Here is a 27,063-nt window from a genome sequence, read left to right as displayed (position 1 = left end):
CAACTCTCATCCTCGAGTGGCCTATTGTCCTTGATAAGTGGTAATATATATTTTTTAATAAATATAGATATAAATATATATATAAAAAAACAGGTTGGAGTCGCTGAATAACTCATCCTCCCGTGAAAGCGGTTCCATCCTCTTTCCCGAATTTGACTACTGTGCACTTTTCAACTCTAATCCTCGAGTGTCCTATGGGCCTTGATAAGTAGTAATATATATTTTTTACAAAAATATATACATACATATATATAACAAAATAGGTTGGAGTCACTGAATAATTCATCCTCCTCTTAAAGCGGTTCCATCATCTTTGCCGAATTTGACTACTGTGCACTTTTAAACTCTCATCCTCGTGTGGCCTATGGGCCTTGATAAGTGGTAATATATATTTAAAAATAAATATAGATATAAATATATATATACCAAAATAGGTTGGAGTCGCTGAATAACTCATCCTCCCGTTAAAGCGGTTCCATCCTCTTTCCCAGATTTGACTGCTGTGCACTTTTCAACTCTAATCCTCGAGTGTCCTATGGGCCTTGATAAGTAGTAATATATATTTTTTACAAAAATATATACATACATATATGTAACAAAATAGGTTGGAGTCACTGAATAATTCATCCTCCTCTTAAAGCGGTTCCGTCATCTTTGCCGAATTTGACTACTGTGCACTTTTAAACTTTCATCCTCGAGTGGCCTATAGGCCTTGATAAGTGGTAATAGTTTGTACAATAGTTTGTACAATATATATATCTATATATATATATTACAAAATAGGTAAGAGAGAGAGAAGAGGGTGAGAGAGAGAGAAGAGAAAGAGGTAGAGAGAGAAGAGGGTGAGAGGGAGCAGAGAAGAGGGTGAGAGAGAGCAGAGAAAGAGGGTGAGAGAGAAAGAGGGTGAGAGAAGTGAAAGAGGTAGAGAGAGAAGAGGGTAAGAGAGAAAGAGGGTGAGAGAGAGAAGAGGGTGAGAGAGAGAGAGGTAGTGAGAGAGAGAGATAAGAGAAAGAGGTAGAGAGAGAGAGAAGAGGGTAAGACAGAGAGAGAGAGGGGTAGTGAGAGAGAGAGATAAGAGAAAGAGGTAGAGAGAGAGAGAGAAGAGGGTGAGGGAGAAAGAAGAGGGTGAGAGAGAGAGAGAAGAGGGTGAGGGAGAAAGAAGAGGGTGAGAGAGAGCAGAGGGAGAGAGAGAGAAGAGAAATAGGTAGAGAGAGAGAGATGAAGGTGAGAGAGAGCAGGGAAAGAGGGTGATAGAGAAGAGAAAGAGGTAGAGAGAGAGAGAGAGAAGGGTGAGAGAGAGCAGAAAAAGAGGGTGAGAGAGAGAGAGAGAAAGAGGGTCAGAGAGAGAGAGAAGAGAAGAGAAAAAGGTGTACACAGAGAGTGAGAGAGAGAAGAGGGTAAGAGAGAGAGAGAGAAGAGGTTGAGAGAGAGAGAGATAAGAGAAAGAGGTAGAGAGAGAGAAGCGGGTGAGAGAGAGAAGAGGGTGCGAGAGAGAAGAGAAAGAGGTAGAGAGAGAGAAGCGGGTGAGAGAGAGAGAAGAGGGTGCGAGAGAGAAGAGAAAAAGGTAGAGAGAGAGAAGAGGGTGAGAGAGAGAGAAAGAGGATGAGAGAGAGAAGAGAAAGAGAGAGAGAGAAGAGGGTGATAGAGAAAGAGAGTGAGAGAGAGAAGAGAAAGAGAGAGAGAGAGAGAGAGAAAGAGGGTGAGAGAAGAGGGTAAATGTGCATCTTTTTTTATAGTAGGTAATGCTTGGGAGACTGTGCACATTGCCTCCTCCCCCCTCCCCCCTATAAACGCGGTTCCATTCATAAGAAAACAAACTCGTATAAAAGTAATTTTCGTGTATTTAAGCGGCCTTATACTGATAGCCACCCCTCCCCCTTCCAGTTTAACAGAGTTAGGAGGTAAAAACAAAATGGCTAAAGCCTTGTTTACATGGTAAACTATAGCAAAGAGCATAGTCATCTTTCTTCGCCGGTAAAAAACTTCAAGCAAAAATAAAAACATTTTCCCTACGTCAATTTTTATGTAATTTTGGGATTCTTCTTTTTGAAGTGCGATAAATCCGTTGGTAATAACGGTTCGACTCTTAAACTAATATTTAACTGTGTTATAGTATCAATGATACTCCTCGCAGGCAGCTTTAATGTACGTCAGAGGCTCAGCGTAGCCGACATTTTACTGAGCTGACGTCACGTCACGTGACAGCTAATGAATAATGTTAAAATGACAGGTTTTTTGGGGGGCCCCCCTGGGAGAAAAATGATCAGTTAACCCCCTTCTAGTTGTCCGTTTGACGTGAAATTTCGATATTTGTCATCCGGGTGATCAAGGTGCAATATGCTACCTAATTTGTCAACTTTGGTTGTGTCTGTCAAAAGTTTTAGCGTTACAAACAAACATACATACATACATACATACACACCGATTTTTGCCTTTTATATATATAGAAGACTAGCAGGGCTACCCGGCGTTGCTCGGGACCGTATAAACAATGAAAAAACAAAAGCAGATATTGAACATATGTTTGATTCTTAGGGGAGAGGAATCTTTCATCTCTATGTATTATTTGTTTTATCTACCCTAGGACTGATATTGTTCATGTTTTATCCCTAGCATAGGTAATTTACAGCATGTATATGAAATTGTTTTACCTTAGGGAGAAGAGAACAGGTAATATACAACATAATGTGTCTATATTACATCCCTGGCAACGCCTAGAAACCAGCTAGAACATGTATTTCAGTCAATCTTTATTATATCCTGGGCTATGCCGGGAAACCAGCTAATCTCTTTTTAGTGACTTGACCACCAAAATACCTCCCTAAGTGTGTCCTTTCTTTTGAACTTATTAGATATAGGTATCTAGAAATGTGTGTGAAATTTTGTTGAATGCATTGTTCACTATGATTTTCTTATTGTTCTACACAATATCAACTGTAGCGAAATAACACAGTAAACTTAGTGTAGTGTTAGAATAAAGAGCAAAGGAAAAAATTAGAATCATATTTTGTAATTGCAAATCTAAATTTGCTAGCATGTACCAGTATTTGCCAGGTTGTGGAAATTTGGAACTTATAACATATGTAGTGGCCTTTTCCTAGATACCTATTGCTAAAAATTATACTTTCATTTTGTTAGAAAAATCTCTCTTCAGATGCCCTGCATCATTCAAAATAAAAACAAATATTTTTATAATTGTTTCAGTATATTGCTACACAATGTGAAAGTTTTTAACGTTTGTAAAAAAAATCATGAATGTGCTTATATTGCAAAAAAGAAAATATCAGTGCACAGTATTGAAAGTGTTTGAGATTCAAAAGTCTGTAACATTTCTACTAACTTCATAAGATGTCATGTGAGAAACTGAATTGAATATCAAGACATTATCTGAAGCGTTTTTATTTTGGTGTAACATATGTGTTTACAGTGAACCTTAACTTTTAATAAACAGATTGGTATGCAATGACATAGGCTAAGAATCTTTAAAATATATATAAATTGGAAAAATGTGTGAACAAATGAAAAAAAAATGATCCGCTCCACTTGATGACATCAAGCACAGTAATATTTTAGTGAAGAAAATATGAAATTGATGTTCAGTGATTAGTTTGGATGAATGAGAAAATGTAATTGTTTGATGCATAAAAATAACTCAGTTGCTGTATTTGATATTAAGCAGCAAAATATAGTGATTTGAATATTTGGGAAAACATCAAACCAGATTATGTAAAAAGAAAAAAAAAAGATGAAATTAGAAAGTATATATTTTATGTTTATGAGTTCTGCCAATCAAAATTTTGTGGCAGAAATTGGGTGATTACCATGCAATTTTATTTTGGTAAAATTCTTAAATTATTTGAATGTTTATTATAATTTCTAATTAGTGACTTGTTATAATCAAAATCCGCCCTAAAGAGTGTCCTTTCTTTTATTAGGTATCAGAGTAGGTATCAAGATTTCTACTTCTATACAAATGTGATATTTCAGATCTGTACATAAAAAATTTGTTGAATATATAGGTTGAGAATTGTTTTGTGTCGCTCTCTCTCACACACACACGCATTCTCACTTTTATAGATATAATAGATAGATTACTCTAGATATATTTCCATATGTCTGAATACCCTATATACAAATTTTCAAATCTGTAGATAAAAAAATTTGTTGAGTATATAGGTTGAAAATTGTTCTCTCTCTCTCTCTCACACACACATTCTCAATTTTAGAGATATAATAGATAGATTATGCTAGATATATTTCCATATGTCTGAATACCCTATATACAAATTTTCTAATCTGTAGATCAAATATTTGTTGAATATATAGGTTGAAAATTGTTCTTACTCTCTCTCTCTCTCTCTCTGGCTACCTCACACACACATTCTTACTTTTATAGATATAATAGATAGATTATGCTAGATATATTTCCATATGTGTGAATACCCTATATACAAATTTTCTAATTTGTAGATAAAAAATTTGTAGAGTGCATAGGTTGAGAATTGTTCTCTCTATCTCTCACACACACACATTCTAACTTTTAATGATATAATAGATTATGCTAGATATATTTCGATATTTCTGAATACCCTATATATAAAAATTTGTTGAATGTATAGGTTGAGAACTGTTCTCTCTCTCTCTCTCTCTCTCTCTCTCTCTCTCTCTCTCTCGCTCACACACACACACATTCTCACTTTTATAGATATAATAGAAAGATTATCCTAGATATATTTCTATTTGTATGAATACTCTATATACAAATTTTAAAATCTGTAGATAAAGAATTTGTTGAGTATATGGGTTGAGAATTGTTCTCTCTCTCTCTCTCACACACACACACACACATTCTCACTTTTATAGATATAATAGATTATGCTAGATATATTTCCATATGTCTGAATACCCTATATACAAATTTTCAAATCTGTAGATAAAAAATTTGTTGAGTATATAGGTTGAGAATTGTTCTCTCTCTCTCTATCACACACATTCTCACTTTTATAGATATAATAGACAGATTATGCCAGATATATTGAAATATGTCTGAATGCCCAATATACAAATTTTGAAATCTGTAGATAAAAAATTTGTTGTATACATAGGTTGACAATTGTCCTCTCTCTCACACACACACACATTCTCACTTTTATACATATAATAGATAGATTATGCTAGATATATTTCTATATGTCTGAACACCCTATATACAAATGTTCAAATCTGTGGATAAAAAATTTGTTGAATGTATAGGTTGAGAATTTTTATCTCTCTCTTTTTCTCTCTCTCTCTCGCTATCTCACACACACGCATTCTCACTTTTATAGATAAAATAGATAGATTATGCTAGATATATTTCCATATGTCTGAATACCCTATATACAAAGTTTCAAATCTTTAGATAAAAAATTTGTTGAATATATAGGTTTAGAATTGTTCTCTCTCTCTCTCTCTCACACACACACATTCTAACTTTTGTAGTTATAATAGATAGATTATGCTAGATATATTTCCATATGTCTGAATACCCTATATACAAATTTTCTAAACTGTAGGTAAAAAATTTGTTGAGTATGTAGGTTAAGAATTGTTCTCTCTCTCTCTCACACACACACACACACACACACAAGTTCTCACTTTTATAGATATAATAGATAGATTATGCTAGATATATTTCTATATGTCTGCCTACCCTATATACAAATTTCCAAATCTGTGCCCAAAAATGTGTGGAATATATAGGTTGAGAATTGTTCTCTCTCTCTCTCTCTCTCACACATATTCTCACTTTTATAGGTTATATAGGTTGAGAATTTTTTGCTCTTTCCATCACTCACATTCACACTTTTATAGATATAATACATAGATTATGCCAGATATATTTACATATGTCTGAATACCCAATATACACATTTTCAAATCTGTAGATAAAAAATTAGTTGAATATATAGGTTGAGAATTGTTCTCTCTCTCTCTCTCTTTCTCTCTCTCTCACACACACATTCTCACTTTTATAGATATAATAGATAGATTATGCTAGATATATTTCCATACGTCTGAATACCCTATATCCAAATTTTCTAATATGTAGATAAAAAATTTGTTGAATATATAGGGTGAGAATTTTCCTTCCTCTCTTTCTCTCTCTCTCTTTCTCACACACACACAAGCTGAAAATTGTTCTCTCTCTCTCTCTGACTCTCTCTCTCTCTCACACACACACACATGGTCATTTTATAGATATAATAGATAGGTTATGCTAGATATATTTCTATATGTCTGAATACCCTATATACAAATTTTTAAATCTGTAGATAAAAAATTTGTTGAGTATATAGGTTGAGAATTGTTCTTTCTCTCTCTCTCACACACACATTCTCACTTTTATAGATATAATAGATTATGCTAGATATATTTCCAAATGTCTGAATACCCTATATACAAATTTTCAAATCTGTAAAGATAGAATTTGTTGAATATATAGGTTGAGAATTGTTCTCTCTCTCTCTCTTTCACACACATTCTCACTTTTATAGATATAATAGATAGATTAGGCTAGATATATTTCCTTATGTCTGAATACCCTATATACAAATTATCAAATCTGTAGATACAAAATTTGTTGAGTATATAGGTTGAGAATTGTTCTCTCTCTCTCTCTCTCTCTCACTCACTCACTCACACACACACACACACATTCTACCTTTTATAGATATAATAGATTATGCTAGATATATTTCCATATGTCTGAATACCCTGTATACAAATTTTCAGATCTGTACATAAAAATTAGTTAAATATATAGGTTGAGAATTGTTCTCTCTCTCTCTCTTCTCTCTCTCTCTTTCACACACATTCTCACTTTTCTAGATATAATAGATAGATTATGCTAGATATATTTCCATATGTCTGAATACCCTATATACAAATTTTATAATCGGTAGATAAAAAATTTGTTGAATATATAGGGTGAGAATTGTACTTACTCTCTCTCTCTCTCTCTCTCTCTCTCTCTCTCACGCACACATTCTCACTTTTATGGATATAATAGATAGATTATGCTGGATATATTTCCATATGTCTGAATACCCTATATACAAATGGTCAAATCTGTAGATAACAAATTTATTTAATAGATAGGTTGAGAATTGTTCTCTCTCTCTCTCTCGCAACCTTACACACACAACCACACGCAAACATTCTGACTTTTATAGATATAATAGATCGATTATGCTAGATATATTTCCATATGTCTGAATACCCAATATACAAATTTTCAAATCGGTAGGTAAAAAATTTGTTGAATATATAGGTTGAGAATTGTTCTCTCTCTCTCACACACTCACATTCTCACTTTTATAGATATAATGTATAGATTATGCTAGATATATTTCTATATGTCTGAATACCCTATATACAAAGTTTAAAATCCGTAGATAAAAATACGTTGAGTATATAGGTTGAGAATTGTTCTCTCTCTCTCTTACGCACACACACACACACACACACACACACACACACATTTTCACTTTTATAGATATAATAGATAGATTATGCTAGATATATTTCCATATGTCTGAATACCCTATATACAAACTTTCAAATCTGTAGATAAAAAATTTGTTGAGTATATAGGTTGAGAATTGTTCTCTCTCTCTCACACGAAACTGTGCGCTCGGCTTCTTCCCCCCCCCCTTCCCACCCCAAATGCTTGGGAAACTGTGCACTGTTTTTGTTGATTTTCAAGCTGCCTCTTCCCCCCCCCACACACACAGTTTAACAGTAGTAGGAGGTCAAGAGAAAGAGGGTGAGAGAGAGAGAAGAGTAAGTTGGTGAGAGAGAGAGAAAAGAGAAAGAGGGTGTTGGTTTTATATTTTTATTATCGTCTAATATTTTGAAAGCTGAATTTCTAATAAAATGTGCATCTATAGGAGATAATGCCTGGGAATGTGTTCCCCCCCCCCCCCCACAGTTTAACAGTGGTGTGACGTCAAGAGAAAGAGGGTGAGAGAGAGGGAAGAGTAAGTGGGTGAGAGAGAGAAAGAGAGAGAAAAAAAAAGAAAGACGGTGTTGGTTTTGTGAAAAAAGTTGTTATTTACAATTGTTCGCATTCTTGGCCTTTTGGTCAAGATCAAAGTGTAGTATCTGTTCTTCAGATGCTGCACTTCTATTTCTTGTTCTCTTTCGGTGGAGGAGAAATCCTCCACGACTGAGACAATTTTTATTTTTGTACCTTTTCTCCACGTTAAAAAACGACCCTGGTGTCTAACTCTGTCCCGTGGGGAGGCATAGTAAATAGGTACAATTGTTCGCCATTAGTGGATGTTGACGTCACGTCACGTGACATGACTAAGCGTTTTTTTTTTTAGTATGAATAACATTTTTTGTTTTAATTATAAAGTCTACACTTAATTTTATAGAAAATGATGTATATATAATAGAAAAAAAAAATTACTGGTTTTGTTGGATTCAAGTGGATCCCCCCCCCTCCAGTTTAAGAGATAGCAGGTCACGTGGTAATATACAAAATGGCTAGCGTAAATATAAAGATCGGTTTTTTTATCGACGAATATTTTGAAAGCTGAATTTTTTTTTATTCCTGTACATTTTTTCCTGATATTTTTCGTTAAAACTCTTGTATAAATACTATTTTTAACCAGTTAAATACGTTGGAGACATTGTCATGGAGTTTAATAATCTCTAGAACAAAGCAGAAGAGAAATTACAAAAGTATCGGTAAAACAAAGTGTTTGTTTACATTTGTTCGCCATTACTGGATGTAGACGTCACGTCACGTGACATGACTAAGCGTTTTTGAATTATGTAATATTAACATTAAAATAACAGGTTTTTTTGGGGGCCCCCCTAGGAGAGAAATGATCAGTTCACCCCCTTTTAATGGTCCGTTTGGTGTGGAATTTCGATATTTGTCATGCGGGTGATCAAGGTTCAATATGATACATAATTTGTCAACTTTGGTTGTGTCTGTCAAAAGTTTGAGCTGACGTCACGTCACGTGACACGTATTGAATAACGTTAAAATGACAGGTTTTTTGGGGGCCCCCCTAGGAGAAAAACGATCAGTTGACCCCTTTCTACTGGTCCGTTTGACGTGAAATTTCGATATTTGTCATCCGGGTGATCAAGGTGCAATATGATACCAAATTTGTCAACTCTGGTTCCGTCTTTCAAAAGTTTTAGCGTTACAAACAAACATACATACATACATACATACACACCGATTTTTGCCTTTTATATATATAGACTAGCAGGGCTACCCGGCGTTGCTCGGGACCGTATAAACAATGAAAAAACAAAAGCAGATATTGAACATATGTTTGATTCTTAGGGGAGAGGAATCTTTCATCTCTATGTATTATTTGTTTTATCTACCCTAGGACTGATATTGTTCATGTTTTATCCCTAGCATAGGTAATTTACAGCATGTATATGAAATTGTTTTACCTTAGGGAGAAGAGAACAGGTAATATACAACATAATGTGTCTATATTACATCCCTGGCAACGCCTAGAAACCAGCTAGAACATGTATTTCAGTCAATCTTTATTATATCCTGGGCTATGCCGGGAAACCAGCTAATCTCTTTTTAGTGACTTGACCACCAAAATACCTCCCTAAGTGTGTCCTTTCTTTTGAACTTATTAGATATAGGTATCTAGAAATGTGTGTGAAATTTTGTTGAATGCATTGTTCACTATGATTTTCTTATTGTTCTACACAATATCAACTGTAGCGAAATAACACAGTAAACTTAGTGTAGTGTTAGAATAAAGAGCAAAGGAAAAAATTAGAATCATATTTTGTAATTGCAAATCTAAATTTGCTAGCATGTACCAGTATTTGCCAGGTTGTGGAAATTTGGAACTTATAACATATGTAGTGGCCTTTTCCTAGATACCTATTGCTAAAAATTATACTTTCATTTTGTTAGAAAAATCTCTCTTCAGATGCCCTGCATCATTCAAAATAAAAACAAATATTTTTATAATTGTTTCAGTATATTGCTACACAATGTGAAAGTTTTTAACGTTTGTAAAAAAAATCATGAATGTGCTTATATTGCAAAAAAGAAAATATCAGTGCACAGTATTGAAAGTGTTTGAGATTCAAAAGTCTGTAACATTTCTACTAACTTCATAAGATGTCATGTGAGAAACTGAATTGAATATCAAGACATTATCTGAAGCGTTTTTATTTTGGTGTAACATATGTGTTTACAGTGAACCTTAACTTTTAATAAACAGATTGGTATGCAATGACATAGGCTAAGAATCTTTAAAATATATATAAATTGGAAAAATGTGTGAACAAATGAAAAAAAAATGATCCGCTCCACTTGATGACATCAAGCACAGTAATATTTTAGTGAAGAAAATATGAAATTGATGTTCAGTGATTAGTTTGGATGAATGAGAAAATGTAATTGTTTGATGCATAAAAATAACTCAGTTGCTGTATTTGATATTAAGCAGCAAAATATAGTGATTTGAATATTTGGGAAAACATCAAACCAGATTATGTAAAAAGAAAAAAAAAAGCTGAAATTAGAAAATATATATTTTATGTTTATGAGTTCTGCCAATCAAAATTTTGTGGCAGAAATTGGGTGATTACCATGCAATTTTATTTTGGTAAAATTCTTAAATTATTAGAATGTTTATTATAATTTCTAATTAGTGACTTGTTATAATCAAAATCCGCCCTAAAGAGTGTCCTTTCTTTTATTAGGTATCAGAGTAGGTATCAAGATTTCTACTTCTATACAAATGTGATATTTCAGATCTGTACATAAAAAATTTGTTGAATATATAGGTTGAGAATTGTTCTGTGTCGCTCTCTCTCACACACACACGCATTCTCACTTTTATAGATATAATAGATAGATTACTCTAGATATATTTCCATATGTCTGAATAACCTATATACAAATTTTCAAATCTGTAGATAAAAAAATTTGTTGAGTATATAGGTTGAAAATTGTTCTATCTCTCTCTCTCACACACACATTCTCAATTTTAGAGATATAATAGATAGATTATGCTAGATATATTTCCATATGTCTGAATACCCTATATACAAATTTTCTAATCTGTAGATCCAATATTTGTTGAATATATAGGTTGACAATTGTTCTTACTCTCTCTCTCTCTCTCTCTGGCTACCTCACACACACATTCTAACTTTTATAGATATAATAGATAGATTATGCTAGATATATTTCCATATGTGTGAATACCCTATATACAAAATTTTCTAATTTGTAGATAAAAAATTTGTAGAGTGCATAGGTTGAGAATTGTTCTCTCTATCTCTCACACACACACATTCTAACTTTTAATGATATAATAGATTATGCTAGATATATTTCGATATTTCTGAATACCCTATATATAAAAATTTGTTGAATGTATAGGTTGAGAACTGTTCTCTCTCTCTCTCTCTCTCTCTCGCTCACACACACACACATTCTCACTTTTATAGATATAATAGAAAGATTATCCTAGATATATTTCTATTTGTATGAATACTCTATATACAAATTTTAAAATCTGTAGATAAAGAATTTGTTGAGTATATGGGTTGAGAATTGTTCTCTCTCTCTCTCTCTCTCTCACACACACACACACATTCTCACTTTTATAGATATAATAGATTATGCTAGATATATTTCCATATGTCTGAATACCCTATATACAAATTTTCAAATCTGTAGATAAAAAATTTGTTGAGTATATAGGTTGAGAATTGTTCTCTCTCTCTCTATCACACACATTCTCACTTTTATAGATATAATAGACAGATTATGCCAGATATATTGAAATATGTCTGAATGCCCAATATACAAATTTTGAAATCTGTAGATAAAAAATTTGTTGTATACATAGGTTGACAATTGTCCTCTCTCTCACACACACACATTCTCACTTTTATACATATAATAGATAGATTATGCTAGATATATTTCTATATGTCTGAACACCCTATATACAAATGTTCAAATCTGTGGATAAAAAATTTGTTGAATGTATAGGTTGAGAATTTTTATCTCTCTCTTTTTCTCTCTCTCTCTCTCGCTATCTCACACACACGCATTCTCACTTTTATAGATAAAATAGATAGATTATGCTAGATATATTTCCATATGTCTGAATACCCTATATACAAAGTTTCAAATCTGTAGATAAAAAATTTGTTGAATATATAGGTTTAGAATTGTTCTCTCTCTCTCTCTCTCTCACACACACATTCTAACTTTTGTAGTTATAATAGATAGATTATGCTAGATATATTTCCATATGTCTGAATACCCTATATACAAATTTTCTAAACTGTAGGTAAAAAATTTGTTGAGTATGTAGGTTAAGAATTGTTCTCTCTCTCTCTCACACACACACACACACACAAGTTCTCACTTTTATAGATATAATAGATAGATTATGCTAGATATATTTCTATATGTCTGCCTACCCTATATACAAATTTCCAAATCTGTGCCCAAAAATGTGTGGAATATATAGGTTGAGAATTGTTCTCTCTCTCTCTCTCTCTCACACATATTCTCACTTTTATAGGTTATATAGGTTGAGAATTTTTTGCTCTTTCCATCACTCACATTCACACTTTTATAGATATAATACATAGATTATGCCAGATATATTTACATATGTCTGAATACCCAATATACACATTTTCAAATCTGTAGATAAAAAATTAGTTGAATATATAGGTTGAGAATTGTTCTCTCTCTCTCTCTTTCTCTCTCTCTCACACACACATTCTCACTTTTATAGATATAATAGATAGATTATGCTAGATATATTTCCATACGTCTGAATACCCTATATCCAAATTTTCTAATATGTAGATAAAAAATTTGTTGAATATATAGGGTGAGAATTTTCCATCCTCTCTTTCTCTCTCTCTCTTTCTCACACACACACAAGCCGAAAATTGTTCTCTCTCTCTCTCTGACTCTCTCTCTCTCTCTCACACACACACACATGGTCATTTTATAGATATAATAGATAGGTTATGCTAGATATATTTCTATATGTCTGAATACCCTATATACAAATTTTTAAATCTGTAGATAAAAAATTTGTTGAGTATATAGGTTGAGAATTGTTCTTTCTCTCTCTCTCACACACACATTCTCACTTTTATAGATATAATAGATTATGCTAGATATATTTCCAAATGTCTGAATACCCTATATACAAATTTTCAAATCTGTAAAGATAGAATTTGTTGAATATATAGGTTGAGAATTGTTCTCTCTCTCTCTCTTTCACACACATTCTCACTTTTATAGATATAATAGATAGATTATGCTAGATATATTTCCTTATGTCTGAATACCCTATATACAAATTATCAAATCTGTAGATACAAAATTTGTTGAGTATATAGGTTGAGAATTGTTCTCTCTCTCTCTCTCTCACTCACTCACTCACTCACTCACAAACACACACACACATTCTACCTTTTATAGATATAATAGATTATGCTAGATATATTTCCATATGTCTGAATACCCTGTATACAAATTTTCAGATCTGTACATAAAAATTAGTTGAATATATAGGTTGAGAATTGTTCTCTCTCTCTCTCTTCTCTCTCTCTCTTTCACACACATTCTCACTTTTCTAGATATAATAGATAGATTATGCTAGATATATTTCCATATGTCTGAATACCCTATATACAAATTTTATAATCGGTAGATAAAAAATTTGTTGAATATATAGGGTGAGAATTGTACTTACTCTCTCTCTCTCTCTCTCTCTCTCTCTCTCTCTCTCTCACGCACACATTCTCACTTTTATGGATATAATAGATAGATTATGCTGAATATATTTCCATATGTCTGAATACCCTATATACAAATGGTCAAATCTGTAGATAACAAATTTATTGAATAGATAGGTTGAGAATTGTTCTCTCTCTCTCTCTCTCGCAACCTTACACACACAACCACACGCAAACATTCTGACTTTTATAGATATAATAGATCGATTATGCTAGATATATTTCCATATGTCTGAATACCCAATATACAAATTTTCAAATCTGTAGGTAAAAAATTTGTTGAATATATAGGTTGAGAATTGTTCTCTCTCTCTCACACACTCACATTCTCACTTTTATAGATATAATGTATAGATTATGCTAGATATATTTCTATATGTCTGAATACCCTATATACAAAGTTTAAAATCCGTAGATAAAAATACGTTGAGTATATAGGTTGAGAATTGTTCTCTCTCTCTCTCTTACGCACACACACACACACACACATTTTCATTTTTATAGATATAATAGATAGATTATGCTAGATATATTTCCATATGTCTGAATACCCTATATACAAATTTTCAAATCTGTAGATAAAAAATGTATTGAATATATAGGTTGAGAATTGTTGTCTCTCTCTCTCTCTCTCTCTCTCTCTCTCTCTCTCTCTCTCTGGCTACCTCACACACACACACATTTTCACTTTTATAGATATAATAGATTATGCTAGATATATTTCCATATGTCTGAATACCCTATATACAAACTTTCAAATCTGTAGATAAAAAATTTGTTGAGTATATAGGTTGAGAATTGTTCTCTCTCTCTCACACGAAACTGTGCGCTCGGCTTCTTCCCCCCCTTCCCACCCCAAATGCTTGGGAAACTGTGCACTGTTTTTGTTGGTTTTCAAGCTGCCTCTTCCCCCCCCCCCACACACACACACAGTTTAACAGTAGTAGGAGGTCAAGAGAAAGAGGGTGAGAGAGAGAGAAGAGTAAGTTGGTGAGAGAGAGAGAAAAGAGAAAGAGGGTGTTGGTTTTATATTTTTATTATCGTCTAATATTTTGAAAGCTGAATTTCTAATAAAATGTGCATCTATAGGAGATAATGCCTGGGAATGTGTTCACCCCCCCACAGTTTAACAGTGGTGTGACGTCAAGAGAAAGAGGGTGAGAGAGAGGGAAGAGTAAGTGGGTGAGAGAGAGAAAGAGAGAGAAAAAAAAGAAAGACGGTGTTGGTTTTGTGAAAAAAGTTGTTATTTACAATTGTTCGCATTCTTGGCCTTTTGGTCAAGATCAAAGTGTAGTATCTGTTCTTCAGATGCTGCACTTCTATTTCTTGTTCTCTTTCGGTGGAGGAGAAATCCTCCACGACTGAGACAATTTTTATTTTTGTACCTTTTCTCCACGTTAAAAAACGACCCTGGTGTCTAACTCTGTCCCGTGGGGAGGCATAGTAAATAGGTACAATTGTTCGCCATTAGTGGATGTTGACGTCACGTCACGTGACATGACTAAGCGTTTTTTTTTTTTAGTATGAATAACATTTTTTGTTTTAATTATAAAGTCTACACTTAATTTTATAGAAAATGATGTATATATAATAGAAAAAAAAAATTACTGGTTTTGTTGGATTCAAGTGGATCCCCCCCCCTCCAGTTTAAGAGATAGCAGGTCACGTGGTAATATACAAAATGGCTAGCGTAAATATAAAGATCGGTTTTTTTATCGACGAATATTTTGAAAGCTGAATTTTTTTTTATTCCTGTACATTTTTTCCTGATATTTTTCGTTAAAACTCTTGTATAAATACTATTTTTAACCAGTTAAATACGTTGGAGACATTGTCATGGAGTTTAATAATCTCTAGAACAAAGCAGAAGAGAAATTACAAAAGTATCGGTAAAACAAAGTGTTTGTTTACATTTGTTCGCCATTACTGGATGTTGACGTCACGTCACGTGACATGACTAAGCGTTTTTGGATTATGTAATATTAACATTAAAATGACAGGTTTTTTTGGGGGCCCCCCTAGGAGAGAAATGATCAGTTCACCCCCTTTTAATGGTCCGTTTGGTGTGGAATTTCGATATTTGTCATGCGGGTGATCAAGGTTCAATATGATACATAATTTGTCAACTTTGGTTGTGTCTGTCAAAAGTTTGAGCTGACTATTGAATAACGTTAAAATGACAGGTTTTTTGGGGGGCCCCCCTAGGAGAAAAACGATCAGTTGACCCCTTTCTACTGGTCCGTTTGACGTGAAATTTCGATATTTGTCATCCGGGTGATCAAGGTGCAATATGATACCAAATTTGTCAACTCTGGTTCCGTCTTTCAAAAGTTTTAGCGTTACAAACAAACATACATACATACATACATACATACATACATACACACCGATTTTTGCCTTTTATATATATAGAAGACTAGCAGGGCTACCCGGCGTTGCTCGGGACCGTATAAACAATGAAAAAACAAAAGCAGATATTGAACATATGTTTTATTCTTAGGGGAGAGGAATCTTTCATCTCAAGTTTTAGCGTTACAAACAAACATTTGTCTTTTATATATATAGATAATGACAGGTTTTTTGGGGGCCCCCCTCGAAGATAACTGATCAGTTGACCAACTTCTAGTGGTCCGTTTGACGTGAAATTTCGATATTTGTCATCCGGGTGATGGGGCTTCGATATGATACCAAATTTGGCAAGTTTGGTTCCGTCTTTCAAAAGTTTTAGCGTTACAAACAAACATACATACATACACACAGACGTTTGGCTTTTATATATATAGACTAGCAGGGCTACCCGGCGTTGCTCGGGACCGTATAAACAATGAAAAAACAAAAGCAGATATTGAACATATGTTTTATTCTTAGGGGAGAGGAATCTTTCATCTCAAGTTTTAGCGTTACAAACAAACATTTGTCTTTTATATATATAATGACAGGTTTTTTTGGGCCCCCCCCTCGAAGATAACTGATCAGTTGACCAACTTCTAGTGGTCTGTTTGATGTGAAATTTCGATATTTGTCATCCGGGTAATGGGGCTTCAATATGATACCAAATTTGTCAAGTTTGGTTCCGTCTTTCAAAAGTTTTAGCGTTACAAACAAACATACATACATACACACAGACGTTTAGCTTTTATATATATAGAAGAAGATTATTATTCATATTATTTGTAAGAAAAAAATATCTTTTAAAAGTGTTATGTATTTTATTCCTGTTCTTATCTAACCGTGCATTTCTAACTGCTTATTTAACGGACTGTTGTCCTCAGATCCCGTAATGTCTATTTTAACTGCCCGTGACTCTTCTAGTTTTTGGGTGTGCGTGTCAGAACATGGCATAGTTATTGAGAAAAGTGTGAACAAATGAACGGGAGCAACAAGACTAAAAAAGAGGTAAAGGTATATTTTTGTGACCTTACCAATAAGTTCCGCGACCAACTTGACTTCCATCTAATGTCAATAACAGAGGTTCGGGTAGTTCTTTGTCGATTAACTTCTGAGCATCGTATGGAATCAAATCACCATTTTCTGTCTGAAATAGAAAAAAAAAAAAAAAATAAAACACCATATCAGAAAAATTGTTTTAGGTCAAGAATTAAAACGAGACAAGTGATGGAAAATATAAAAGATAAGAAAATATAATTATTTTGTAAAAAGGCCTCATGTTTTGACAAGCTTCTGGGCTTAACCATTACTCCTAATCTTAAATGGAACACATACATTAATACGTTGCCAACGCTGCTGGAAAAATGGTGGAATCCTTCTATCGATCCAGTAGATATCTCACTGCTGATGTAATTCTCTATCTATATAAGAGCCAGGTACGTCCAAGGATGTAGTCCTGTTACCACATCTGGGCAGGAGCTGCTAGAAAGCACTTATCCTGCCTTGATAGAATTCAAAATAGACTTTGTAGCCTCGTAGGGGATGTCCTTTTCTCTTCCCTGCAACCTCTTTCTCACAGAAGAGATGTTGCGAGTTTGTCTCTGCTTTATTGTTATTTTCATGGCAAGTGCTCGGCTGAGCTCCAATCTATGCCCCCCCCCCCTCCCTGATTCATGATCACTTACCTCCCTTGGAGAATTTTATACACGTGATATAAATTTCACTAATATGAAATAATATATTAGAAATTCGCAACTATTCATTCAATCCTGAGAAACACATAAGTAAAAATCGATGAATAAAACTCAATAAGAAAATTTCAATGAATAAAAAGCAAGAAAACATTTGACGAGTAAAATTCAATGAGTAAAATAAGTAAAAAAATTATAAGGATCATTCAGTAAAATTTGATAAATAAAATTTGATAAATAAAATTTGATAAATAAAATTTAATAAATAAAATTTGATAAGATTTGATAAATAAAATTTGATAAATAAAATTTGATAAGATTTGATAAATAAAATTTGATAAATAAGATTTGATAAATAAAGTTTGATAAGATTTGACAAAAAAAATTTGATAAAATTCGATAAATAAAATTTGATAAGATTTGATAAATAAGATTTGTATAAATAAGATTTGATAAATAAAATTTGATAAGATTTGATAAATAAAATTTGATAAGATTTGATAAATAAAATTTGATAAATAAGATTTGATAAATAAAATTTGATAAATAAAATTTGATAAGATTTGATAAATAAAATTTGATAAGATTTGATAAATAAAATTTGATAAGATTTGATAAATAAAATTTTATAAATAAGATTTCATAAGATTTGATAAATAGAAGTTGATAAATAAAATTTTATAAATAAAATCTGATAAATAAAGTCATAAAATTCAATGAGTAAATTGATGAATAAAAATAAATGAACGAAATAAGTAAAAACACACAAATCGAAATATTCCAAATTTTTTTTTACTTACTTTATTAGAGTTTGAATCGATCTTGACCTTGATTAATCGTGTTGAATCGGGCCAATCAGCAAATTTCTCACGGAACAAAACCGTTTCCATATTCTCGTTGACTTTGGCAATCAAGGCCCACGGAGGACGCTGGTCGGCCGCACCCTTCATGCCATCTTCTGCAACACAAAAATAACGATTCTCAATCCTTGTTTATATCACGTTTTACGTTGAAGTCACTCTCATATTCTTGTCGAGGGTTTGCCAAATTGGCCTTTTCAAAGCCACATTTCGCGAATTTGGCCTTTTTTGTAAGCAGTTTGGCCTTCAAAAATTGTATTTGGCCCTTTTCAAAGCCTAACGTATGGACTAAGAAAGGAACAAGCAGAATATAATCTAAATGTTACATATGCAAAAATATGACATACTTCCTAACTTCCGGTGTGTCAGATACCTGAAGTGGTGACAAGGCGGTTACCGACATTTCCATCACCTGGCCATTAATCACATATTTTTCATCACGTGGACACTTAATCACTCGACATCGAGAAAATTAATCACTTCCGAAGAAAAAAAAATTATGGATTATGTGATTATGTTTATATTGTGTTAAATTTTTACCCCTTTGAAAATTTTAAGGTTATTTTTACAAGAAATTAAAAATTGTCTCCCCACCGCCAATCATGCAAGGGTTAGAGGAGAGGTTATCTGTTTACTTAAAGTAAATATTAGCCACTTAAAAAAAAACAAAACAAATTTTGAACTTTAAATAAACAAAACACATAACATTTATTTTAATTAATTCATTTTTCATTTAAAAACGTAAACAAACTTTTATAAAAGTTTCATTTTCTGTTTTTTTTTTGTTTTTTTACAAAATATATCATTTTTAGTTCATTGAAAAACAAAAACAAATTTTTTAGTCCATTGTAAAAATATATTAAAGAAATTGTAATTGTTTTCTTTTGTGAAATAATGAAAAAAAAAAAGTTTTGTTTCATTACATTCAATTTGTTTTGTATTTTTTTGTGACAAAAAAAAAATACCAAATATATTGCGTGTAAGAAGATGAGGACAGATTATGAAGAATCATCTTAAAGGATTCTAAAAAAAATTTTGTGGAAAAATAATACCCTTCGAACGCTTTTTTAAATCCGTAAGTGATTAAATGTCTCGATGTGATTAAGTGTCAACGTGACAAAATAAATGTGATTAAATGTCTACTGATCAATAGTCCGTGATTAATAGTCGGGTGATGAAAAGATCGTCTACCAACAAAACAAATCAGTTCCTTGGCCTTTTTTTTCCTCTCATGCCTATATCTCCATCTGCGCATGTACTCTTTTTTTTTTTTTTTTACATTTTTTCCGATCTTTCTTTTTTATTTAATAAGCATTGAAAAGTTTTTTTCGGTTTTGCTCTAAGAATTATTGAAATTATTTTTATTATTATTTTTTTTTTTAAGACTTATTGATAACACTTTTTTAAATCTTTTTAAGTAAAGAATAATTGTGTTATTTTTATCTGTTTTAATTTTGTTAATTTTTCAATAATGTCCTTTTCTTATATTTTATTTCAATAAAAGCATGTCTGCCTAAAACTTTCGATAGAAGCGACGAATTTTCTGGAGATCAGTATTGTTTAGAAATTCGACCTTTCGGACGACAAATATCGAAAAATTGCCTATAAACATTAATTCCTATAACACTATCAATAATTTTCTCCACTCTTTATCCGTGCCTAACCCTAAACATGGATTCCATGAACACACATACATAAATAAACATTTAGAATTTTATTAATATTTTATATTTTTCGATAATGTCCTTTTCTTCTATTTTATTTCAATAAATCGTTTCACAATAAAAATACTGAAGAACAATAAAAGTGAAGGAACCGATTTGCCTTGTCACCACTTCCGGTAGCAGACAACAGAAGTACATGAGCTGACTATTACGCCTAAATCTGACATGGGTATAACCCCCCCACCCTCTTTTTATACTAATGGTGTAAATTACTGCTGCTGTTTAAGTCATCTATTATATAAATGGCAGTTGCGTGTATGTTTGTATGTCCAGCTAAAAATTCCAGACTACAAAACACAAAGTTATTATATTCTTGATCAGTGTTACCCTGGATGAATAATTCCTAAAATTTAGAAAAAAGATGAATTCTTTGAGTGTTAACTGAACCAGTTTTCCAGCTATTTTATTCAGCCATTTAATGAAATATAAAGGGTTGTAACTCTATTTTTTTTTAATCAAGGAGTTACTTCCCTTATGCCGCCTCATTCCTCAAGGAATCTATATAAATGGGGAGTTGTATGTGTGTGTGAAAGGAATGGCTAGGAAGAGAAGGTGGGGAGTGGGAGAGTGAAAATGGGTGAGGGGACAAAGAGGGAGAGATAGAAAGGAAAAGAAAGAGGGAAGGGAGAAAACTAAGGAGGGGGAAAAGGAGAAAGAGGGAGAGGAGGAAACAGGGGAGGAAAAACAGAGAAAGATAGAGAGAGAGAGAGGTAAAAAGACGGAAGTTTTAATAGAAAACTTACATTTTTTACCTCCAGGCAACATCAGATATCCCTGTTAGTTTTTGATAAATTTCTTCATTGTTTTGCTTTACGGCACATCAACCCTTTTTCTTGCATGAAGTATTTTTTTTTCAAGAAAAATAGTTTATCTTTAATAAAAAAATTTTGAATTGAAAGCAAGAAATGATACACAATTTGCTTCTCTGACCATACCAATATCGTAGCAATTTAAATATAATGTGAATAAACATTTCGCTGCTCAACTCCCCCACTCAGATTGCACTTCTATAAATCTGGTCTTCATCACAGTAGCCTCTTCAGTGGAAATATGCCTTGTGTGAGGTGAATAAAATCTACATATAAAAACTATAAAAGTGAGAGAGTCTGTGAGAACACTTCTCAACCTATATACTCAACAATTTTTTCCATCTACCAACTTCAAATTTAGTATATACAGGATTCAGACATGTGGAAAACTTTTTAATCAGTTTTCATTTAGAAAACGAGGCTGCTAAAGGATCAAAATTGACAATTTGGTACGTGGGGGGGGGCGTGGGGGTCACCAGATTTTTATCTGTTTGTCAACTGTTTCACAAATGCACATACATACATGAATGGTTAACATTACAGATGTTAAGAATAAGTAGGTTTGAAAATACTTCTTAAAGATCATTTCAAGCTATCCTAATGGTTATCGTACTTGATCTCAGCTTGAGTATTCTTTTTTTCTTACAAGAAGTAAAGAAAGTTTAGAAACAAAACCCATAAGACTTGCATGCACATGTCTCAGTTTCTTTCGTTTTTTTTTTTTTTACTTCATCTTTTTTTAAAAGAAATTTAACATTACGTTTAATACCTACGGTATTTCTGTTTATAATAAATAAGAGTTCTGCATTAATCAAAATATAATATTTATGCATATTTTAAGATTGGGCAACGCCGGGTGGCCGGCCTGCTAGTATATATATATATATATATATATATATATATATATATATATATATATATATATATATATAAAAACTGTTGCCCCCAACTTTCAATTGTTAAAAGGTCACTAAAGATCCTGACCATGAAAAGGGGGGGGGGAGAGAAGCACTAAATAGGATGAAGGAAAGGATAAGTTGATACTGACCATGAAGAGGGGACAATGGGTTGATGCTGGACATTTCATAGTTGTATCCTTTGTCCCATAATTGTTGGGCCAATTCAAGTCCCAATTTGCGCTTTTGGGGAGTGGCTTTTTTGCCTTGCCATATGTACACCTCAGCGCCAAAATCAAAAATGAACACCTGGAATAGAAAAGAAAAAAAACTCATTTACAAGAAATCCAGGTCGGACAATTATCTCAGCGCACATATGTACGCCTACAAATATTTATAAATATACCAGAAGATGTCGTCTGTATGGTATAAGATGCCTTCAATAAGTTTACAGACTTTTTTTTTTTTTTTCTTTGCAAGCATTTAAAATTGTAATAGACTCTTGAAATTTCAGTATGTAACAGATATTACATAATGCTCCTTACTAAAAGGAGCAGGTAATGCCTGGAAGGATAATAAAACCAATAAAAAAAACCATTGCATACTACATAATTTCCCTTACTAAAAAGGAGGAGTCAACGCCTGGAGGGATAATTTTTTTTTTTTTTTTTTTTTTTACAAACATTTAAAATTGTAATAGACTCTTGAAATTTCAGTATGAAACAGATATTACATAACCTCCCTTGTTAAAAAGGACCAGGTAATGCCTGGGAGGATAGTAAAACAAATATTAAAAAAAAACGATTGCTTCCCTTACTAAAAAGAAGGAGTCAATGCCTGGAAGGATAAGTTTGTTTTTTTTTTTTTTTTTTACAAAGGAATCATTACTTATCAAGGCCCAGAGGCCACTCGAGGATAAGGGTTAATAAAACAAACAAGAACAATTAAATTTGGATTCTACCTGATTACTCTGTAACATTTCATATTTTGGAAGGTCGCCCCACGATTCTTCGTACGGTATCAGCATGTTCTTTTCGATCTCGTAGACCATGTTCGTACTGATGATGGCATTTTCGTAAATTTCATCTTCATCGGCACCACCACATTCTGGGGGGAAAAAAAAAAAGGAAAAAGAAAATATCATAAATTTGGTATGGTTAAATAGTATTGCTACATTAGGTGTGTCAGAAACTGACCTTACGAATGCGTGAAATATATTGAATAATTCGACCCCCTGTCTTTCCAAGCTTATAACTACTCGAAAAATATAATTCAAACCCTAATTTTTTTGCAATTAAAGGAGAAAGGACCAAGGTTTCATTTAAAAAAATACAAAAAGAAAACAAAAAAAAAACAACGTGGTGGTTAAAAAAAAAAAATTAAAAACTTTGGACTTTACAGGTAAATTAAAAAAAAAAACACTTTTTTTTTGTTTTAAATTTTAATATATTATTTATTAATCTTTTATCTTCAATTTGTGATATATAAAACTTTGGTGAGTAAATTAATTATTTACTTTTTAATAGACATTTCAAAATGGGAGGGGGTGTGAATTTAAAAGAAAAAAACGTTTCTCTAAAATATTATATTCAGTTTATTGGAAAGAGCATAAAATTTCACATTGACCCTGAAAATATCGTGAAAATAGAATCAATAAAAAAATTTTGATAGATTTTTAAAATTGAAAAATTGATTTCATTACTGTTTAAAAAAAAATAAAAATATTTCTATTACTTTTTATACAACTTTAATAGTTTATTTTGGAAGTATAATCCATAAAGAAAATAAAATGTGGTAGAAGCAAAAAAATAAAGTAAAAAGAAAACAAAATGCATGAAAAAAGAAAAAAGAAAATTATGGGCTTCCATACCTTGGCATTCTGTTTCATGCCCATCAAGCAATGACCAAAATATTTCACCCGACGTCTTTTTACTGTCTATCGTTATGATACCAGACGACGATTTGAAACCCATGTCTTTCTTTTGTTGGACGTGAGCCGCAATATCAGCTGACTGAAGCAAAAATTAAAAACAGAATTTTTAAAATTATTTTATTAAACATTTTTTGTGTAAATTAAACAGAATAATAGTGAAACAAGTGAAGTATGCATGGTCCCCCGTGAGTTTTTTTGTGTAAATTAAACATTTTTTGTGTAAATTAAACATTTTTTTGTGTAAATTAAACATTTTGTGTGTAAATTAAACATTTTTTGTGTAAATTAAACATTTTTTTTGTGTAAATTAAACACTTTTTGTGTAAATTAAACATTTTTTGTGTAAATTAAACATTTTAAACAGAATAATAGTGAAACAAGTGAAGCATGCGTGGTCCCCCATGAGTGCACAGTGAATGAGGCATAAAAAAATGACCAAGTTCAACATTTGCCCCCCCCCCATCACCCCAATTTAGCCCCAAAAGTCCCCAGGGGATGTCAAATCCTGATGAAAATGAACAAATGGTGCAGTTTTAAGCCATAACATATGTAAATTTGAGTTCTGCACCATGCAAAAAAAAAAAAAAAAAAAAAAATGACCAAGTCCATCATTTGCCCCCCCTTCCCCCACATTTAGCCCCAAAAGTTCCCAAGGCCTTAACATATTTAAATTTGAGTTCAGCACCATGCAAAACTGTTAAATAGACATATATAGAAAATTTTGGACAAATATGGTAAAATAATCCCAAAAATGGAGTATTTTTATGAGCCATAAAAGAGCCCCTGGGTCACACCCAAGAGTTATCGCGAAGTATAGACAAACAAAATTATATAGAAATCAGTTACAACTTTTCAGAAAGTTTTATAAAGATCCAAGGCATCATTCTTTTTTAATAAGCACAAAAGTTTTTTTAGCCATTTTAACCCGAAAGGCACCCTGGGGGAAGGGGGCAGAGTTTTCCTAGGAAATCTGTTCTGTTACTTTTTTACTCATATCATGTTTAATGTTTGTGAAAAATTTCAAAATATTCCAAGGCGTAGTTATTGGGAAAATTGTGTACGGATCAATGGAGAAGGGTGACTTTACAGGCCCACCCTTCTTTTGTCGGGGGGACAAAAAAATATTTATCATTAGTAATAGAAAAATTGATTGAAAATAAAAAAATATTTATCATTAGTAATAGAAAAATTGATTGAAAACAAAAAAATATTTATCATTAGTAATAGAAAAATTGATTGAAAATAAAAAAATATTTATCATTAGTAATAGAAAAATTGATTGAAAATAAAAAAAAATATTTATCATTAGTAATAGAAAAATTGATTGAAAATAAAAAAAATATTTATCATTAGTAACAGAAAAATTGATTGAAAATAAAAAAGCAAAAATAATTAAAAACATTGTTTTTTTTTTGTTTTTTTTTTTTGAAATTGGGAATTTTCCAATTCCAATACCCATTCAGATATCCTCCAAATTTCCAATTCGAATTAATCGTCCCAACTATAACATATATGAAGTGCCTTAAATAAGTTTCCAGACTTTTTTTGTACAGGCATCAAAAATTGTCGTAAACTTTTGAAAATTCAGTATGTTATTGCTATACATATTATGAGATGATTGACCAATTTTTATGATATCTGGTTCAAATGAACAGCTACAGCAGGAATTGGAATACATTCTACTAAAGCCAGATTGTCACAGTTGGTGAATTTCAAAAATGGAATCTGGATATGAGGACACTTTAGAAAAACGATTTGCAATGAAATTCGGTTTTAAATTTGGAGAAATGCCACAGAAACGCATTCAGACTGTTTCTGGATCATTTTGCATGAATCGAGCATCAATTTTTGAGTGGCATAAGAGATTCAAGGAAGGTAGGAAGTCTGTGAGGGATGATAAGAAGTGTGGGAGGAGTAAGGAAGTTAGAACATTAGAGTTGATTGGCCAAATAAAGAATTTCATGGATAAGGACAGCCGTGTGTCTATAGAAACAATAACAGTTTGATGTCAGTGTGGGAACTGTACACACAATTATTTGTGAGGAACTGAAGATGCGAAAGATTTGCATAAAGTTTGTCCCAAGGATGCTCAGAGAACATCAGAAAGAAAGACATTGTCATTAAGACAGTTCCTCATCTCCCTTATAGTCCAGATCTTGCTCTCTGTGATTTTTAGTTATTCTATAAGCTCAAGGAAAACCTTAGAGGCTGTCGTTATGAGACAATTGAGGAGATGAAAGAGGCTGTGACGAGGGTCATTGACGCGCTCGGACAAGAGGACTTTCATGGAGCCTTCCGGAAGTTGATGGAACGATACAACAAGTGCATTGCAGCCGGAGGAGATTACTTCGAAGGGGACTAGAGTTTCATGTGTGTACTATTAATAAAAGTGGCCATACGAAAAAAAAGTCTGGAAACTTATTGAAGGCATTTCATATGCATGTTATAAAGTAAAAATAATTAGACATGCTAGAAATCTTTCGTATAAAATTTCACATTTTCTTAAATGCTTGAGGATCTGTTACGGTGGATTGAGCCCAAGAAATCACACGCACCTTTGCTTTTTCGATGATGTTACTGTATTCTCCAATCCAGTTGATGACTTTGTCTGGTGTTACGAGAACATAGCAGTCCCCTTGGTTAACATTGCGAGCGTGTGGCTCAACAAGTCGGGTTTGAACATGTCTTCGGCCTGGATAAAACAAAGAAAAATGAGGAATTAGAATTTTAGGATTGAAAACTAAAAGATGTAATCTGGAATATTTAGTGCAACTACTCTATCATTCGAAAATTTTAGTGCAGTAGAACCCCGGGATATGGCATTAATTCATTCTTAACATGGGGAGGTTGTGGGGTGGCCACCAACAACAAGCATACTTTAATTTTTTACAGGGAGTATGCTTCCACCGGGCAATGCCGGTTAACAGGTTCT

At 32.5% G+C, this 27,063-nt stretch overlaps 1 protein-coding gene and 2 pseudogenes across 12 annotated transcripts in view; 2 read left to right on the top strand and 1 right to left on the bottom strand.

Moving 5' to 3' along the window:
• Positions 1-27,063, bottom strand: part of LOC145268612 (uncharacterized) — a 746,770-nt gene that overhangs the window by 130,232 nt on the left and 589,475 nt on the right. For all 12 annotated transcript variants that reach the window (XM_080124076.1, XM_080124069.1, XM_080124074.1 and 9 more), the window contains 6 exons: positions 26,687-26,823; positions 24,069-24,210; positions 23,160-23,305; positions 22,351-22,507; positions 18,710-18,867; positions 17,253-17,365 (listed from right to left, as the gene is read on the bottom strand). In XM_080124076.1, the coding sequence (XP_079980202.1) occupies positions 17,253-17,365; positions 18,710-18,867; positions 22,351-22,507; positions 23,160-23,305; positions 24,069-24,210; positions 26,687-26,823 (853 nt within the window). The remainder of the gene's footprint in view (positions 1-17,252; positions 17,366-18,709; positions 18,868-22,350; positions 22,508-23,159; positions 23,306-24,068; positions 24,211-26,686; positions 26,824-27,063) is intronic.
• LOC145268932 (U2 spliceosomal RNA) lies at positions 8,105-8,238 on the top strand (annotated as a pseudogene).
• LOC145268931 (U2 spliceosomal RNA) lies at positions 15,087-15,220 on the top strand (annotated as a pseudogene).

This window comes from Euprymna scolopes, chromosome 44, assembly GCF_053919585.1.
Source record: "Euprymna scolopes isolate OS-2025 chromosome 44, ASM5391958v1, whole genome shotgun sequence".
NCBI classification, from domain to species: domain Eukaryota; kingdom Metazoa; phylum Mollusca; class Cephalopoda; order Sepiida; family Sepiolidae; genus Euprymna; species Euprymna scolopes.
The sequence above is the reverse complement of the archived record's forward strand: the minus strand, read 5'-3'. Positions and strand labels throughout refer to the sequence as shown.